The sequence below is a fragment of the Neopsephotus bourkii genome, unplaced genomic scaffold (genome assembly GCF_033783945.1).
Source record: "Neopsephotus bourkii isolate Nb327-2 ecotype Australia unplaced genomic scaffold, CSIRO-AGI_Nbou_v1 NB_1120, whole genome shotgun sequence".
Taxonomy (NCBI): Eukaryota; Metazoa; Chordata; class Aves; order Psittaciformes; family Psittacidae; genus Neopsephotus; species Neopsephotus bourkii.
Genome location: NW_026901606.1, coordinates 3341759 through 3359883, shown reverse-complemented (window position 1 = coordinate 3359883; position 18125 = coordinate 3341759). Strand labels below are relative to the sequence as shown.

The 18125-nt window shown below is 38.0% G+C and overlaps 1 protein-coding gene across 5 annotated transcripts in view; it reads left to right on the top strand.

Annotated features, from left to right (window-relative positions):
* The window catches only part of ARHGEF3 (Rho guanine nucleotide exchange factor 3), a 121124-nt gene that overhangs the window by 92022 nt on the left and 10977 nt on the right, over positions 1–18125 (top strand). For 4 of the 5 annotated variants that reach the window (XM_061362488.1, XM_061362489.1, XM_061362491.1 and 1 more), the window contains 3 exons: positions 9494–9601; positions 15831–16001; positions 18029–18091. In XM_061362488.1, coding sequence (XP_061218472.1) covers positions 9494–9601; positions 15831–16001; positions 18029–18091 — 342 coding nt within the window. Of the gene's footprint in view, positions 1–8248; positions 8613–9493; positions 9602–15830; positions 16002–18028; positions 18092–18125 lie in introns of those variants that run through there. The other variant, XM_061362492.1, reaches the window with a different exon arrangement.

Below are 18125 nucleotides of genomic sequence, written 5' to 3'. Positions count from 1 at the left end.
GGAGATCAATAGTACTTACATGGGATGAAATTCAGCAAAAATCTTGAGAAATACTGTACTGGTGAATTTTCCCTAAATTTTCAGCTGGAGGTCTCCAGTTAAGAAGCCAAAGCTTATTGGCAGTAGATTAATTCTTCTGTATTAGGCTTCACTTGGAGCCAGCAGAGCAACTGTGGAAAGTTAGGGATATTTTTGAGGAACAAGTTAGTGGTAGAAAAAGAGAAGAGAACAAAGGTTTTCTATTTACAGTTCTTTGTTTAAGCCACACCAGTTCCTTGGCATAAACTCCATAGAAGTAGCACACTCGCAAAACAATGACAGATGAAATGTCCAAAATGTATGTGAACAGTAGAAGTCTGGATGCTGAGTAAACGGTAGCGTACCTCCAGTCAGAGTACAGTTAGCTTTCTAAATACATACCCCACATCAAATACTGTGCTGCAGTTTGGGTGTAAAAGGTACACAGGTGTTAGGCTCTTTCCAGCTTTTACATAATCCAAAAATAGAGATAGTAAAATTTGAAATTTGCTTGCTTTAAGAGATAAAAAGCCCCACATCTTTCCCAATGATAAATACCTTTTTTTTCCGCTAATGAAAGCAACTCCCTTCTCACCCCCTCTAAAGGAAACAAAGTGAAGCACAGCCAGTGGGGTGGGCAGCAGATAAGAGCGAGCACGCATAATCACAGATTGAGGTTTAAAGGTCTGAACGTGAAGACATGAATCCCCTGGAGTAAGGATATTCCGTTCTGCTGTGCAGGATCTAGTACAGACCCTAGGTTGAAGCTCTAAAGACTACAGCAGTGGCACAGAATCCCTTTGCACCTCTGGTAGATTGTATGTCTGCTTACATCTCTTGCACTTCAGAAATCTTAGATCTAGGAATCAGAGCTGTTTGCAATCTGTCTTTTGTTGTCTCCTGATATCCTTGCTGTGTTGATGTGCGGGAGGCGTAGGCTGCCTCAACTCGGGACTGTGTTCAATTCAGCATGGGGAGTGGAGGAAGGGCTAACCTGAAGGGCAAGCCGCAGATCTCTAGGCCATGGCACGTCATTAACATGAGAACCAGGCATGGAGCCAGAGGGAGCGGGACCAGAAGACTGTGAGATAAACTGCAAGTCATGAATTTTCTTTTGATCTTCATAAATGTATGTATTTAATTCTCAATGAAATACTAGCAAATTGCAGTTTTGGTATATTTCAGGTAGGTTCATCTGCAGTGTAACTGAAGTGAGTTAAATGTGGAAACATGTCAAACACCCATATGGAATTGCTGATCTGTTCTGCTTAATGACAATTTGAAACAAACAGCTTGCCTTTGTTTTTCCATTCAGTAACTCACCATATGATGTCTGCTTATTAATTGGCAGGCCAGCTTCATATCCAGTATGTTCTAGAATGGAACAGGTCTTTCTTAGGTAGCCTGCACAAGCAGCTTCTAATGAGAGGAAATGCAGAATTTAATCAATTCTGCATTAGCTGTCTGGGTTTTTCAGAGTTTCTGTTGCTTGTGCTAATTCACCTCAGTGTGAGGTTTTTCTGTTAATTTGCCTTCATTTCCTAACTCCTGGTAGATATATTGATTTCTGGATATTGCAGACATGAATGATCAGTCAGGATAGCTGGATGCAACTTATCCTTATGCTGCTGACACTTTGGTGGTTCTGTCTTACATGCAGCAAATGAAATCTGAGGTCTTGAGAGTGGCTACTAGTGATGGCAGCCTGTTTGTGGGAAGAAGCCAATCTCTGATGAACACATGATGGGATAGCATGTTGCAAACTTGAGCTGATTTTTTTTTTTGACTGAGAATACTTCACCACTTCTCCATATGGCTTTTCATTGTACCACAACTATTGTTTCAGGTCATCTTTGTAACACTGTGATTAAAACAAAATGTCTCTGTGTTTTGCTTTATTTGCTTGCTGGCTCTTTGGAGACTTGCAGAGGAGCAATAGCAAACCTCCTCCTGCCCCCATCAGAGAGCTCAGGTGACGAATAGAACCTTATGGACCTAAAAGTTGTACCACTGATACACACAGTTTATTGGGTGATCAAGTTGTCTTTATGCATTAATTTACTTAAATCGCGTAATAAATTCTTCTTGTGATGCCGGCAGTTTACTGGTGGATTTGCATAGCCAATTACATTTACCTTTGTGCAGCACTAAAATTAGAGCTGCTTTAGGGTCACCTGCTTTGTTTGTCTTGACCATCAGCCTCAGCTCTAAAAGAGTGAATGTTCTAGAATTTCCCAATCAGAATATTTCTATGATGCTATTAAGCAAAGGCAAATCCTGTGCTGTTTCAAGTAGTCTCTACTGGTGCCAACAGCAATTGGAAATGTTGGTTTAGTTTTAGAATTGCTTCTCTCTCAAGATGCAAAAGGCCTGAGATGCCGGGGTTAATTTATTTTTAGGTTAAGTGCTTGCTGTATTAAGAGACTCTTTTGTAACATAGGTTGTTTTTCCTATATTTGACCTTTTTTGTTTGTTTTGTTGGGGTTTTTTTAATCCTACTGAAGGTTAAATACTGATAACATCCTGTGGAACAGAGCTTGAATGTGTTTGGGTTGATTTCTTTTTCTATTGATCTCCAAGTTTTGGGGGCATTTATTAGAACTGTTTAATCTTAGGCCAATTTAACTGGTAGCAGACTAATAAAAATAATAATATTGGGCTTCCTGCCATGACAAATGTTGACTTACCCTTATAAAGTAGACTAAAAACTAATAACCTTTAAAGTATAGGAGGATGAAAATGTAGCCAGTTCCATCAAGTCTGAAACAGAGTGGTTCTGTTTCAGTTTGCTGGCACCGCTTGTGAATTAGGTTTGAAACAAAGGTTACTGTACTGCTTCAATTTATAGTGTCTTCCATTTATTACACTGTTAACTCTTTGGGGACTAATTTAAGTGGAAACATTTTACACTAATGAATGCTCCCATAGCACAGAATGAATGCTTTGGTTATCTGTTTGCCTTGGTTCGCAAACAGAAAGTAGATCAAATAGGGGGAAAAAATAACCAGCGTATTCTTCATAAAATGTCAAAGTTAGCAACCCCAAATCCAGAATTACTGCTGTACATAATGATCTCAGACCTTGCTGAATTCCAGCAAGTCAGGATGTTCTTAAAAGTATTGCCAATTTTGGCTGGTTTGTACATGGATTGAGAGAAAATTTGCCTTTGAAGATAAGTGGGGTAGATTCTAATAAGCTCCTGTATGTTTCCACCTAGCACTTATCTTCTGGGTTGCCTTAAAAATCTCGGTAAATTCATTTCGTTGAGTCTGTTTTTAAACACAAGCAGAAAAATCAACACAAAGTGGTCACAGTAGTGCTGCACGTGGGCTGAAGACACAAGTGTAATGACCCCTCAGGGAAATATTTTCCCTTGTTTGTCAAATTCAGCACCAGTTTTCCGACATGGAGACTGTTGTTGAATTTGCTGATAAGAGATGGGAGACTCAGGTGGAAAAACAATCATACCAGCAGTGAACATACGTTTGCTTTTACTGTTCACTGGGAGGAAATGAGTGGCTAAGGCGGTCTGGAGCATAGAGTGAAAGAGTTTTGAAGTGAGGTACTGAAGCAAATGAAGACCTTTCATATGGTTCTTAGACTCCTATTCGGTGCTCTTCAATGTGTTATCCAGGTCATTGGTTCTGCTGTTCTTAGGGCAATATAAAGGGAACTTGGCCTAGTTCTTTGTTTGCTTTCCTTCTGTTTGTTAGAAAATGAAACCAAATCTTTTGCTAGAGTTATTTAGTCATCAAAGTGTGCTAATTAAGCAGTGGGGGGTCTTGTGGAATGACAATGTATAGAAAACTAATTGATATGATTAAATTGATTTAACTCACTCTGACACTCTGCTTTGAACTTTGAAAAAAATCTATTTACATAAACTAGTAAGAGGGATATTTTATTTTGTGGATAAAAAGCAGAAGTATTAGCTTCTTCCCCTAAATAGCCTACTAGAAGCTTTCATATCTGTGTAGTGTGTTATTAGATATATCCAATTATAAGGTGCCGGCTTCACTGATGAAGAAATAAAAATAACATTAACTTAGCTGTCAGTACATTGCAGCTCATATAAGTGCCTACTTCTTTAGAGGATCTACTATCTTCTGTGGCTGCTGAATGCATAGCTTGCCCTAGAGCAGGTGTAGGATGTTAAGAGTCAGGCTTTTAAATGGTAATCCATGTGCATTAGAGCAAAAACTAGTGATACAAAAGTTCTCTTTTTGATAATATGTTGGTTTTTTGAAATTACCATATCAGTTTTAAAAAGCGACAATTCATTCAGTTATGCAAGGTGAAAATACTTACATTTTAGTGAAGAAGGAGTTGGCAGAATTTACTCAGAAGAGTATTGCTATAGTAGCACTATAGTGAAGCTTCTTGCTGTATGCATTTCCCAGCTGACCAACAGCAGAAGGCTTTTTTTTTTTTTGTGTTGAGTTACATTTGAAAAGCTAGAGGTTTCCTTTCTTACTCAGACGTCTAAATCATTAGGTCAGAATTTAATATGTAGAAGATACTAGAAATACAATTGTACATACATATAGGATCCATAGAATAAATTGCAGTGAAGAAGAGATCTAGAGCACTGTGTCCTTTATTCCAAATCAGAAGAATGGTGAGGCATGACATCTTTAAAACATTTTACCTGAATTCTCAGTCTTAATTTGGTGATAATCAGTGATCATGCTTTGTGATTACTCTGATCTTTCTTCCTATGAATTTTTAAAAATGTGTATGATAAAAATACACTCTCTCGTAAGGACACAGTAGTTGTTTGAGATGTCCACTGTGTGGTTTCCAGAACTGTCAGAGCTTAGACACAGATTTGCTTCTTTTATCAATTTGTTCACAGTTTCAAGAGTTCTTTTTGAGGCTGTGTATATATACACACAGTATTTCCAGCTTTATTTTTTTGCTCTCTCAAGTCAAACGTTACCAAAGTCATCTTGAGTTCAAATACACAGCTCCCTCCAAAAGCCATCTGCTCTTTGTTCTAGCCTAGTCAGGTATTAATTTGATTTCACTTGGCTGTTCAGCCTTTGAAGTTCCTGCACTCGTGTTTCCCTCAGCTTTATTTAGCCTTATATCAAATTTAAAGCCCTGTCAGATTAACATTACTTGTCCACTTACACCAGCTCCACATTTTGGAAACTCTGCCAAACTGTAGTCTGGATCTTTTGTTTTCTAACTTACTTCCCATATTGTTTTGGCAAGCCTTCCTGAGTCTGAAAATGCCGTCTAACACTTAGTAATTCCCAAACTCTGAAATGTTTTAATACCAGTAATAACAACTCTGAACTGTGAGGCAAAGCGTTGTAACTCCTGAATTTCTTGTGTCATAACTTGGCCCAGTTCCCAGTTTGGACAGGTGACGGTTTTTGCAAGTGGATCCAGCCATTAAATCCTATCTCTCAATCCCATCTGCTTCAAAGTTTGCTGAACCAGGAGAGGAGGAGTGATGACCTTGGGTAACTCTGAGTCTTCTGGGCACAGAGGGGTACAGACCAGAGTCTGATGTTCATTCCTCCTAGATAGTATGCCCTTACTGGAGCCTTTTCACTCTGGCCAGACACTGGAATCACAGTTCTGCATTCCTGTGCGCTTAGATTCATACTCTGAAAGATTTCATGATTGCAAGACCCCTGGTTAACTAGAATATCAGAAGTTTTACAGAGACAAATTAGTAAAATAATGAACACAGGTGCCAGGAATTCCTAACCACAAGTACTCTATTATTGTAAAAATAAATAGGTAAAATTGAAGAGGCTTGGGAAGCAGCATCTGAAATGCAGCTCCCTGATCTTATTGTGCAAGTGCAGCTCCTGGTCAGTATCTCTGGGTAAAGCAGAACAGTTCACACACACTCCTCTTTCCATTTGATCTCTTGGTTGTGCAGAACAGAGCCCGTGGTAAGACAAACAGCATCTGTTTAAAACTTTGTTTTTCATGTACTTGACTGGAATTTTCCCTGTCCTGATAATTGGTCTCAGTGGTCTGTTCAGCTTCTCTTTGATGCTGGTTTGGAGAGGTGACACAGCTTGAGAATAAGGGTACTGATGAAAGGGGAGGTAGAGGCAGAATGGATGTAGACCATGCCACAGAAACACTGTGAATGTCCAACAGTTTCATTATTACTATCTCACAGGTTTAGAATTGCTCAGGTAGTGCAGAGTTTTCATTGCACAGTCAAAGCCTTACCTCTACAAACTTTATTATTCCACACTGGAGGCAGTGACTCAGTGCAGTTTGCTCTCGGTTTTAGACTTATCTGATGGAGATGACACCTGGAACACTAAGTTTTCACTCCCAGTTAGGTTATCTTAACCCTACCAGGCAGCTTCTAAAGCAGGATGAAAATCGTGTTAGAAGTATACTGAAAGCTTTACCCATAATTAAAAAGTCATGATTAACAAGATTTACTTTCAGAACTCATTGGTAGAGGTGTCAAGCTCAGAATTTTGAAGTAACCTGAAATAATTGTATTGGAGAAAATCCTGTAATAATGCTGATCTCTCTTAATAAATTTTAATTCCTAATTTGAACTGTATGTTTAGCTGTTTTGAATTCTGATCGGATTTTTTTCGGTGCGAGATCAGAATATGGTGCATTCATTGCATGAGCAATTCAAAAGTGGGGTGTTGGTACAGAAGGGGTGGGACCTTGGCAGGCGTACCGCCATAATCCATCATCTCCCTTTCCTTTCACTGCTTAGAGAAGTGCTGACCTCTGGTGGCTTGCAACAAGAACCTCTAGAAGAGCTTATTGTTTTCTTATGGTGGCTGAATTTCTATTTGCAGTTCCCTGTCCGTAACAAATATATTTATTTTCAGTCAAGTTTGCAGCAGGAACATGAGTAAAAATTATACTGTCTTAGCACTTTCCTCCTTGAAATGGATGGGGAAGTTTTAAAGGGCTGGTGGCGGCTCTACTGTGTTCCCCCCTGGAGCTGTAGGTATCCTGGGCTAGGAAACAGTGCAGGTTTCAAAGGGCCTTCAGGCTGTCTGGCATGAAGAAGGGGAAAAGGAGTTTCTTTATTCCACTTCTTCTCACACTCCAAGAGAAAGAAGCTTATTTCCGTTCTTTTTACCCAGGCTGATTTTTCTCCAGTGTTGTGCATCAACCTTCACAGCTGCCTGAGGTTTATGTGCCCCACACTGCAGAGCAAATTAGGTCCTGTTCTGAGTGCTTAGTCTACAGGCTTAGGCTACTAACAAACTGCACCTGCAGTCACACACACAGTATTTGGATGTATGCAGACAAGGATGGACTGACTTGCTGTTACTTTCTTATTTTTAAGCGCTGCTCAAAGTTTCATTCAAGTTTTTTTGCAACACATTCACCTGAAATGCTGCAGGGATGTATTGAAATATGGATTTACTTCCTTTGTGATTTTTATTTGATGACAGCAGACTCCTCAGAAAATTATCCAAGGCCTTCTGAACTTAGTTTTGTTATAGGTTAAGGCTGAAAGATTGCCAAATTGTGACTAGATCACAGTGTGTGTGGAAATAGTCTTGTAGACTGTGGGGAACATTTAACTTTCAGAAAGCAAGATATGGCTATGTGACAGTATGATAGATCAAATTTGTGCTTTTCTTGAATGAGTTTTGCCTTTCAACCAAACAATATAAAGATAGTAGCAAAGTTGTAAGATAATAGGATACAACAGTAAAGAAGGAGAAATCTTTTAATCCTCATCCTCCTCTCCCTGTTTTCTGAAAAGTCCATACAGTCTTTATTTCCAGATTTTGTTTTTGGGGTGTGATATTCATGCTACTAAGGTAGAGGTGTTAGCAAAAGCTGTGCTGCTGGCATATGTCAGGGACTTGATGTCCTTTCACTGCAGTGCAGCACGATTCCTAACAAGCAGGCTCTGCCATGAGATATTTGTGCACCAGAACTGGCATTCTGAATAATAATAAAACAGAGCCCATGGCTGAGCCACCAGTTAGAGAAGAATTACACTGGAATCTCAAGATTTTTCTTTCTTGGGGCGTGAGTTGAGGGGGGTGGGGATGCTGATGCTGTAGATAAGCGTGCTGCTGGTGCTGCAGTGACGTCAAAAAAACTCCTTCAAAAACCTGTCTCAAAGACATGGTTGCTGAAAATGAAGCAATGTGAACAGCAGTGCAATGGGGAAGATAAGGATATAGCTTGATCTAGGCTGCTGAAATTCTTTAATGCGAGGTTTCATGTGTGATGGAATACATTATTTTTGCTAGAGGGTTAAACACTTTGTCCCTCATCTCAGCTGGCATTTATGGATTTCCAGGTCTGCCTGCTGAGAAGTAAATTAAATATGTAGCTGCTTCTCACCTTTCCTCTGTTGCTGTGCTAATGGAAGAGAATTTTTCTTGCCAGTAATACCGATGATGGTTGTTGCTGCTGAGATTTATTATTTTCTTGTATCAGGACAAATCTGAGTTATTTCCAGCAGGATTTGGATTTCTGAACAACAGGATAATAGGCATGCTTCATTTTCTTAAAGCTATGTCTATGAAATTGGAGGCATAGCAAACCTACACAAACTTCATAAGCATGGCTGAAAAAGAAAGATGATGTTGGAGGGCTTTTTTAACGTCACTTGGAAGGTTTGGCTCTTTTTCTGTCAAAAGTTGCCTTTTGCATGTGCTGTTCAAGATCCATTATATGTCAGATGGAGGTTAGGAAGCCAAGGGTAACTGTTCTATTTTTATGTATTTATAATCACTTTTTTCCTTGTGTTACGATTTCTGTTAACTTTTGTGTTTTTAAAATCTGCCGGACAATTGCTATATTATATTGAAGTGGTTATGTATCACTGTAAGTGCTGTTAAAGGTATATATGAAAAGAAAAACATTTAATTGAATGCATTATGGTAGAATATTTTTTTATTTTCTGTACTTTTTCATGCAAAAATTAAATATATGTAAACATGTTATTAATGTGTTTGCCTGTATGTGGAAGTATTTCCACAGGAACATGCACTCAGAGGACAATTACAGCTAGGGATTTCTGTCTAAATTATATTTTCTGGAATAAAATGCATTTGACAGAATAGAGTCATGTGCTGACAGTGCCAGAGGCAAAGAAATTGAATTGGTTTTATTTGAAACTATTCCTTTCAATGTCATATTATCATAATACACATTTGCTGCAAAGCACTGATGAAAATTTCTCTTTTGAGTTAATATAATAAAACGCTTTAGTCATTCTTTACCTTCTTCCTTTCCCCTGCTCCCAGCTATGCCAACTTCATCATTATATTTTTCAGCTGTTTCCAGGATCTGTATGTACCAGCCAAGAGTAATGTCATTGTCAGGCTTAAAAATTGCTAGTTTATTTACTACCCTAATGCTATACCAGGTTTACAAACTTGCTTTTTACAAATGCTTTCTTGGGAAAAAACAGCAAAACTGTGAGTGATTAACTGATTATGCTCACACTCCCCCCATTTTTTCTTCTTTCCCTTGTTCTCCTCCCCTGCTACAGGAGCCCAGTAACAAACGGGTGAAGCCGCTTTCCAGAGTCACATCACTGGCGAGTCTCATTCCTCCTGTGCGAGCCACTCCGTTGAAGCGGTTCAGCCAGACACTTCAGGTAATGGCAGTAAATGCACTGCTGCATTACACACATTGCTAAAAGGGGAATGCATACATATTCACCACCTCTGCTAGGATTAGCATGGGAATGTGGACTGCACATACGAGCACACATACCCTTGTAATGTCCCAAACAGGTTTAGGCAGTTTACGACTACAGTTACTCAACTTGAAAACTCAGAACTCCAAAACCCCACAATTTCTCTGTCCAGATAATTGATGGTTTTAATTATCAGTAAGAAAATTATTGCAACTGTAGCATATCAGAGTTGTTATACTAAAGGATTACAATTGCTTTTTATATTTGACAAACAGAAATTCGCGCTACACTTTCATTTTTGTTGATTTCTTTGAAAATGTTATTTTTGGTACAGTGGGTTGTGTAGGATTGCTAAATTCCCTTCTGTGCAATGAACTTTGACCTTGCCTAAACAAGACTTAGTGAACAATTGGAAAAAAAGTCATTTTCCGAAGCTAATGATGAAAATTAATAAAGGGCAAGCAAATGCCATTTAGAAATTAAATTTAATGCCATTTAGAAATTAAATAATGTTGTACTTGCAATTTCTAGGTTATAGATAGGTCTGTAATACTTAACATATTTAGAGACTAACAGAACTTTATAAACTGTGCTTTGAGACCTAGAGACTGCAAAACTTCTGCGTGCTTAGCTCCTGGTGGTTATGATGAGTGGCATATAGTTGGAAGCTGCTGTGGGTCTGGCCTAGAAGGCCAAACTGTTTCCTCCTTAAAACAATTTATGTAAGAAAGCATGTCTAAGATCTAAAAATTGTTTAACAAGCTTAACTTCTTTGATGAGAGTAAATATAAAAATACCCTGAATGTATTAAAAATGTTACTTAATCAAAATTAGCTTAATTAGTGCATTACTGAAGTCCTCTTAATCTCAAGGGGTAAAGAAATAAAACTTTGGAGCTAGGAGTCTTATGAGAAATAAATAAAAAGTCATGGGAAAGAACCATTTTTTTCCTGTCATAGCGGTGTAGAAAACAGGTATCACAGGGTTTCTTTAATATTGGTTTTCCTGTGTTCTGTTCCTGTGATTTTGGACGTGCAGACATCTGCATAGAAAAGCTGCATGCGTGGGGTTAGAGGAAAGGCAAAATGTCTGAACTCCCCTCAGCCTGGGTTTGATCCAGAAGGTGTATTATAGCGTGACTAGAGCAGACATGCCTGTATTCCCTGGGGTGTATAAATCTCCTCCATAGTCTGCTTCCAGGAAAAAACTGGCCCGGCTTTGGATGGACTCCATTAGTTCCAGTTGTTGAGGAGTGTGGAAAGTGAATTAATTTTTGGCTAAACTGCTTCTGTGTTTTCTTTTTCACAGCCTTAGACAGCTGTTGTCCTCATTTAAGTACCTTACACTATTGTCCTATAGTGAATGCATTTGAAACTGGTCTGTCCAGGTCAATACTGTATTTAATAAAAGCTTGATTTGGGCTACCCAAACCAAACTATCCTTTCACACATGTGGTAGCAGCTTTCTGGGGTGAAAGGTACATAAATGTGTTTGAGGGCAGATTTTGACAAGAACAGAAGAGAAAACAGTGGCTTTGTTGCTAGTCCTACTGTTGGCAGATTTCTCCTTTGATCTGTCCATATTGATTGTAAGAATATATTTTCATTAACTGCTTCTAAGCAGATTAAGCAGTGATGTTAGTCCTAGTTAGATAGCTAGTCTTCTAAGTAACTATGAACTGTGATGAGAAATCAGCATGAATGTCCTTCAAATCCTAGGTCAGAATCCATTCCCAGATGATGAATGCTGGTGAAGTTTCTCAAAACTGCCTTCATAGCTGGCTGTAAATTGACTTCTTATCTGCTTTTGTCAGCAGCAACAGAACAGGGGAAAAAAAGGACTGACTTTGTGCTTGGGTGCCCCATTTGGAATTATTTAGAAACATTGAGAAGCATGTATGGTTTTTTTACTTTATTATGTATTGACATAGCTTTTGCTGTGCCTCGTGGAACACTGTAGAGCAGGGGTTTTTTTTCATCATGTAATACTTGTAAAAAGCAAAAAGTGCTGATTTTTCTTACTGGATAAACTTTTATATATCTTAATGGTTAAGATATTTCAGCCAAAACCTTTCTTCTTGCATTGCTGCTAGATGTTCTGTATCAGTAAAATGAAGAAAACTACTATCAACAGCACAACATCTAAAACAAATAAATTCTTCCCCTGGAAGAAAACAAAACAAAGTCAACAGAGCATCCATCCAAAATGACCTCTCCAACAGCATCAATAAAAAGAATTAGAAAATTCTGAGTTTCCTTTATGGCATTTCAGTCAAACCTTATTACATTCTTTCTGAATGGAAGATACATGTAAGAGGAAAAAAACTGAATTGATTGTGCATAATTTTCCTTGCCTCTGTACATCTAAGTTCTACTTGATATTAACAGACCTGCATGCAGGCTGAAGAGAAACATCTCTGACTGAGATATTTTAAGATAAGTTTTTAGTGATTTTTTTTCTGTTTTGTGTATTGCATTGATTATGGAGGTGTTTGATTCTTAGCTTTATAACAGTTTTCCACATTATTGGCAATACTTTTCCACAAGGATTCTAAAACAAATCTGCAAAGTCTTTCCAGCTTGCTTTTTTATTTTTTTGACTATTTATAGTCTGTTTCTGTCACACAGAGCACTGTAGACTAACTAATATCATGCTCTTAGCTTGATCTCTGAGAGAGTCTGTATATCTGCAGGATGCCAAATGCTAAGCAGGTATTCTTATTTGTTCATCCACCTGGAAAGCCACTATATTTCATCGCTGTATTTTCAGTCTGCATCAAGCTAGGCTAATGATTATGATGATCTGCTTGTTTCTGCTTGGTCTTATTCACAGCTGTGCTGTTCGGCTTAAAAGCTGAAAATAGGATCAGAAAAAGAACTCCAGATGATGCTGAAGAGAAATTAAAGTCTGGCTGGCTTCCTCTGCAGCTTCAGTTTTCATCAGCCTGTCTTGTAGGGAGTCCAAATTATTTTTATCTGTCTTAGAACACTGGAAATTTCTAAAAATCCTGAAGAAGAAAACTCTTCTTAATATCACTTCTGAATGCTAGGACTTTACTCTGTAGTGCCCATTTCCCAGTACATGAAGCTGTTTGCTTTACTGCAGCTGAAATGAAGGTTTGTTAATTGCATGAACTAACATCAGTAACACATAGCCCCTTCATAGTAACAGTCTTGTAACAGCCAGTTAAAGCTATTGCAGTCAGATAAATACAGTAAATAAAATCAGAGGCTGTGGCTGGGTTAATTCCCCAGGTCCTTTAGGATTTTTGCATTATCTGACAATGTTAACAGTCCCATATAGGCAGAATTTTTCACTAGTATGCTGGGTATATTTTTGAAGAAAGCCAGAACCTAGGGAAATATTTTTAGAAGACTGAAGATGTAGAAATGCTCTTTTGACATTCCTACAATTCCTTCATGGGATTCTGTCACATGACCGATTTCCCCTCCCCCTTCATGGCAAGTACCAGCCAACCATCAGAGTACCTTTAAGCTTGTTTTTAAAAATTGCCGGTATAACTTCAGTTTAGGGTTTTGTTCCACTAAACTGAAATGGGCCTCTTTATTTGCCAAAAAAAAGTGTAAAGGAGTGGAACTGAAATGGCTAAACTGATGTGGTACATTAACCTTAAACTATCGGAGTTTTATTGAAATAATTTACTGATTATGTGGGGATTTCTTTAGTTAGCTTATATATCAGGTTTACATGTCATTTCTGTTCTAGTCTGTTACAGCACTGATGATTCAGGTGTGCTCAGCTATGAAGGGATTAAGTATTAATTTTAACATTAAATAGTATTTCCCTGAAGATGTAACAGTTTGTCTCTTCATAGCTTTACAAGCCAATGTCTGCAATGTGGATGCAAAGGAATAAGCTAACATTAGCTTGGATTCAACACTGAAGTGTGTGATTTCTGGCCTGACTAGATTTCAGCATCCTAGGGTAAAACAGTCAGGGGTTCTGCCTTTGCTGTGTTAGTGTATAAAAGAAGGAAACATGCCAGGCAAAGAAACCACTTACTTGGTCTTGAAGTGGAATTTGTCCTCATTGTTAGATAACACCTCAAAACTTTTCTGTTCCTTTCCACTAATAAATATCCACAGTCTGATGTTCCTTATTTAATATTAAGCAAGGTGCATTTTGTATGATTAATTAAAAGGATAATGTATGAAAGAACTAAATATATACTTACTGTGTCCAGGTAGCAAAGATGCTAAGCAAGCAAGCAGGATTTTGGGCAGTTTGTTTTTGAGTTTCTCAGCCTTTTTGTGCCACTTTTGCCCAGCTGAGGACAGTATAGGGCTATAGAGAATACCATCAAGCTTTCTCATGCAGCATAAAGAAGCATTGCTATCAGTGGATGTGAAAGCTTACTTTTCTTATAGCACTGTATGGAATTTCAGTTTGCTGTTAAGGGTGCATACCATTTTATAACATGGTATATGACCTTTTGTTAAAAGGTTTCAAGATCATGGCATTTACTTTAAAAATCTGGTGCTTTTCATTATATGTACTTTATTCAACATAAAACATTTCCTTTAAGAACACACCACTGCAAACAAAGGAGCTATATACTGGAGGATGCATATGGGAATGCATGGAAAGGAGCATTCCATCTTGGGTCATGGAATGTCAAATGTTCTGCTTGGCTGCATTCTGATGGTTGGTGATTTGTGGGTGCAACACACCTGCCTTTTTCCCCCTAATCTTTCCATTTTGCATGTGAAAATAACTGGTTGCATGATTCATCAGTATTAACAAGTGTAAACTAGGCATGTAATTTAACGTGTGTTCTTTATCTTCTTAACTTTTGAAGAAAGATTAGCACCTGACTTGCAAAGGTTTGGAAGGTTGGTGTGTGTATATATATGTGTGTGTTTATTTTCAGGGGGTTTGTCAATTCCAAGGAGGGGCTCAAAATCGCTAATGTTAAAAGGCACAGTATTTATATAGTAAGTCTTCTGGTATTTTAAAAACCTTGTATTTATAGGTACTGTTGCATTTCATGGGCTCTTATTTTCAAAGCAGAGTTTCAAATATTGTACTTTGTAGATGCTGCTTTCAACCTGGAAATGAAGAGAATTTATTTTGTTTTAAATAATCTTGCCTAAGGCATCTGAAAGACTGTTGTGTTATGTAAGGCGGATTTTAAATAACAGCAAAAATGTAGAGTATTTCAGCAATGTGAAGTACTTGAGGCGTCTCAGAGGTAGAGGACCTCAAAATAAGCCTCTAATTATAATGAAACAAGAAAGGAATCTTTTTCCTCAGAATAGCAAAGCGAGAGCATTAGCTATCCATCCTTAGCCTTAAGTCTTTCAAAGAGTGTACAGTCAAAGAGAACTCAAGTCTCAAAATTGGACTTCCTTTTAGAGAAGTTTAAGACCAGACCACATAATAGATACAGTGATGCTGGTACACATCATCAGGGTTTAGAGGCTCCAGAAAGATTTTGCAGTAGTAGAAAACAGTTCTGGTATTTCACAATTTGCTATCTGCTAACACTGATTATTTGAATTAGTTTAACATGCTGCTTCAAATGCTAAGAAGTAAGCAAGAGCAGTTAGTGTGAAAAGAATATTGCTTGTTATGAACATTAAAACTAAATATTTACATAGCTTTTCGTTAAAGATGATGTGATTGATCTTCTAAGTCAGATATCCATTTCACATCTTTCTATGTGACTTCGTTTCTTGATCTCACTATACATCTCAGTAGGCAGGATGCTACAAGTTGAAAGGGTATCTCATCATATCAAAACCAGTTTGGTTAGAGCATTACAGCATGAATTAATGATTACCATCAGGTAGCAAGACACTTACTAAGGTAAGAGGAAAGGTTTTAAAGGGCAGTCTCACTTCCTGAACCCACTGTCTGCTCAATTGAGAAAACATCTTATTTTTAAACCATTAATATGTTTGATATAATGCACCTTTTCACCTGGTACCCTCAAGGTAGGACCAAGTTTTTCTCAGTACAGACATCTTTGAACAGTCCCACCTAAAAAATAAACAAAATCCAACAATACACAGGATGAGTTTATCTTCCAGATTTTGCTGTCCTAGCTTTCCATATGTATATTTATTTATTTATATGCTATGTATATTGAATCCTTAGAGGGGAAAAAAAAAAAAAGTGTCATGTGAAATTGTTCTAATACTGAAAAGTATTCTTCTATTTCTAGCGTTCTATCAGTTTCCGAAGTGAAAGTCGTCCAGATTTGTTCAGTCCACGATCATGGTCTCGAAATATGCCTCCAGCTAACACAAAGCGGAGAGACAGCAAACTGTGGAGTGAGACCTTTGATGTTTGTGTCAATCACATGCTTACATCTAAAGAAATCAAGCGTCAAGAGGTAACATATTTTTTCTTACAGTAAATATTCATGTTCAGAAGTCATCTTTAAAGCATGGAGTTAAAGAATGCCAGTAGGCATCAGGATAGCACTTGAAGCTTTCCTGAAATTAAACAGAATGTCATCGCCCCCACTAGAAGCAGAATTTCATCCTTTGTCTTTATAATTCAAGCTATATTAGATCAATATATTCTTCAAAGTCAGCTCATATTTCCTTAATAAATGGAAGTTACTAAGATATATTGTACTGTGATTGCCTGCATGTATGTACATGTTCTGTATGACAATTTCTGTAGTGATGGTTGGTGTTTTGTTTTGTACCAGTAATGATAGATGAGCATGCTATTTCAGCAGCAGGTATTCAAGTCATACATACACACAGAATCACATAATAGTTAGGGTTGGAAAGGACCTTAAGATCATCCAGTTCCAACCCCCCTGCCATGGGCAGGGACACCTCACACTAAACCATGGCACCCAAGGCTTTGTCCAACCTGGCCTTGACCACCACCAGGAGTGGAGCATTCACAACTTCCGTGAACAACCCATTCCAGTGCCTCACCACCCTTACAGTAAAGAACTTCTTCCTTAGATCTAACCTAAGCTTCCCCTGTAAGTTTGAACCCATCACCCCTTGTCCTATCACTACAGTCCCTATTGAAGAGTCCCTCTCCAGCATCCTTGTAGGCCTCCTTCAGATATTGCAAGGCTTGGAAAAGAGTGTCTTTGAGGAAGTTTTCAGTGCTAGAATCAAAATATGTATCTTCCAAAGCATCAGTGGTTTTAATGTGTTGTACATGGCAGATTCTAAGTAGCTCATGTTACAGCCAATGACAGATCTCCTGTGGAATGAAGTTTTCCCCCATACCCCTAAAAAAATATTTGTAGCATTATCAACACAAGTTTATAATAATCTGAGAATAGTTCAGGAACAGAGTAATGAATGAAACAGTAACATCAAGCATTTCTTGTGCAGGTTTTAACATTGTACAAGAATTCATAGGAAATCACCTTTAAAATGGAGACCTTCAAAAGCAGCTCATCGGAAAATGAACTGTACAAACTATTTGCACAGCATTAACAGTCATTACTGTTCTGGGGCAGAAGCCAGGACCCTTCATAGAGCCCAAATAAACGAGCTTCATTCCAGGAACTTCTGCTTGAGGGTTCCTATGCTGTGTATGTCAACAGAATATCTGAACCACTTCCATGCGTGTGCTGTCAGTTAACTCACACTATGGCAAGCTTTCCATGTATGCATGTTTGCTACTAGGACCATCTGCACTAGCTGATGATGTTCTTCCATGATTTGTGCAGGTTGAAAGCCTTGGCTGTAAAGTTGGTAATTCTAACTGACCAAAACGTTGTTAACTTCTTTCTGTACCCCAGTTTAGAATGAAATCTTGCAGGAAGTAAATAGCAATGGTATTTTGATAAGCCAGTGTATTAGGATGGTGATCATTTTTAATCTCCTGGTTTTAAAGTCTTTAAAGTCTCAAATCTGCTTCGAGAGAAGTAACTAACATCAGCTGATGGTTAAGTAGGGCTCAGCCTTCATAACAAAACCAAAATAAGCTGGTACCAAAGTAAAAGTGCTCACTGCCACATAAATGTTTTAGAGAAGATCTGTCTAGGCCACATGGAACTTTTACCAATGCAAGTGTTACAATGGAACATAACAAATACCTGTGCAAATATCTGTATGAAAGGTTAAGGTACAGCTGAGACAAAACATCACACTGAAAATAGCTCCCCTGTCTGGAAACACGTTGGTTTGAAAAAAAAAAAGAATCCTGTGCTATTTCAGATAAGCATTTTATGAGCAATCTGATACAACCCTGTTTTAAAAATTACCACAAGTTTCTGTACCTATGGAATAAAGCCTTACTTTATTTCTGCAATTAGATTTAGCAGAGAAGTTCTGCTCCATGGTATTAAGACAGCTGTTCAGAATGTAACATCAGCTCAACAGGTTGAGTATAGATTAAATAAAACATATTTTATGATATTTGTGTCTCTTTTTACAGGCTATCTTTGAACTTTCCCAAGGAGAAGAAGACTTGATAGAAGATCTGAAGTTAGCAAAAAAGGTATGTTCAAAAAGCAAGTTGAACAGACAAAAAA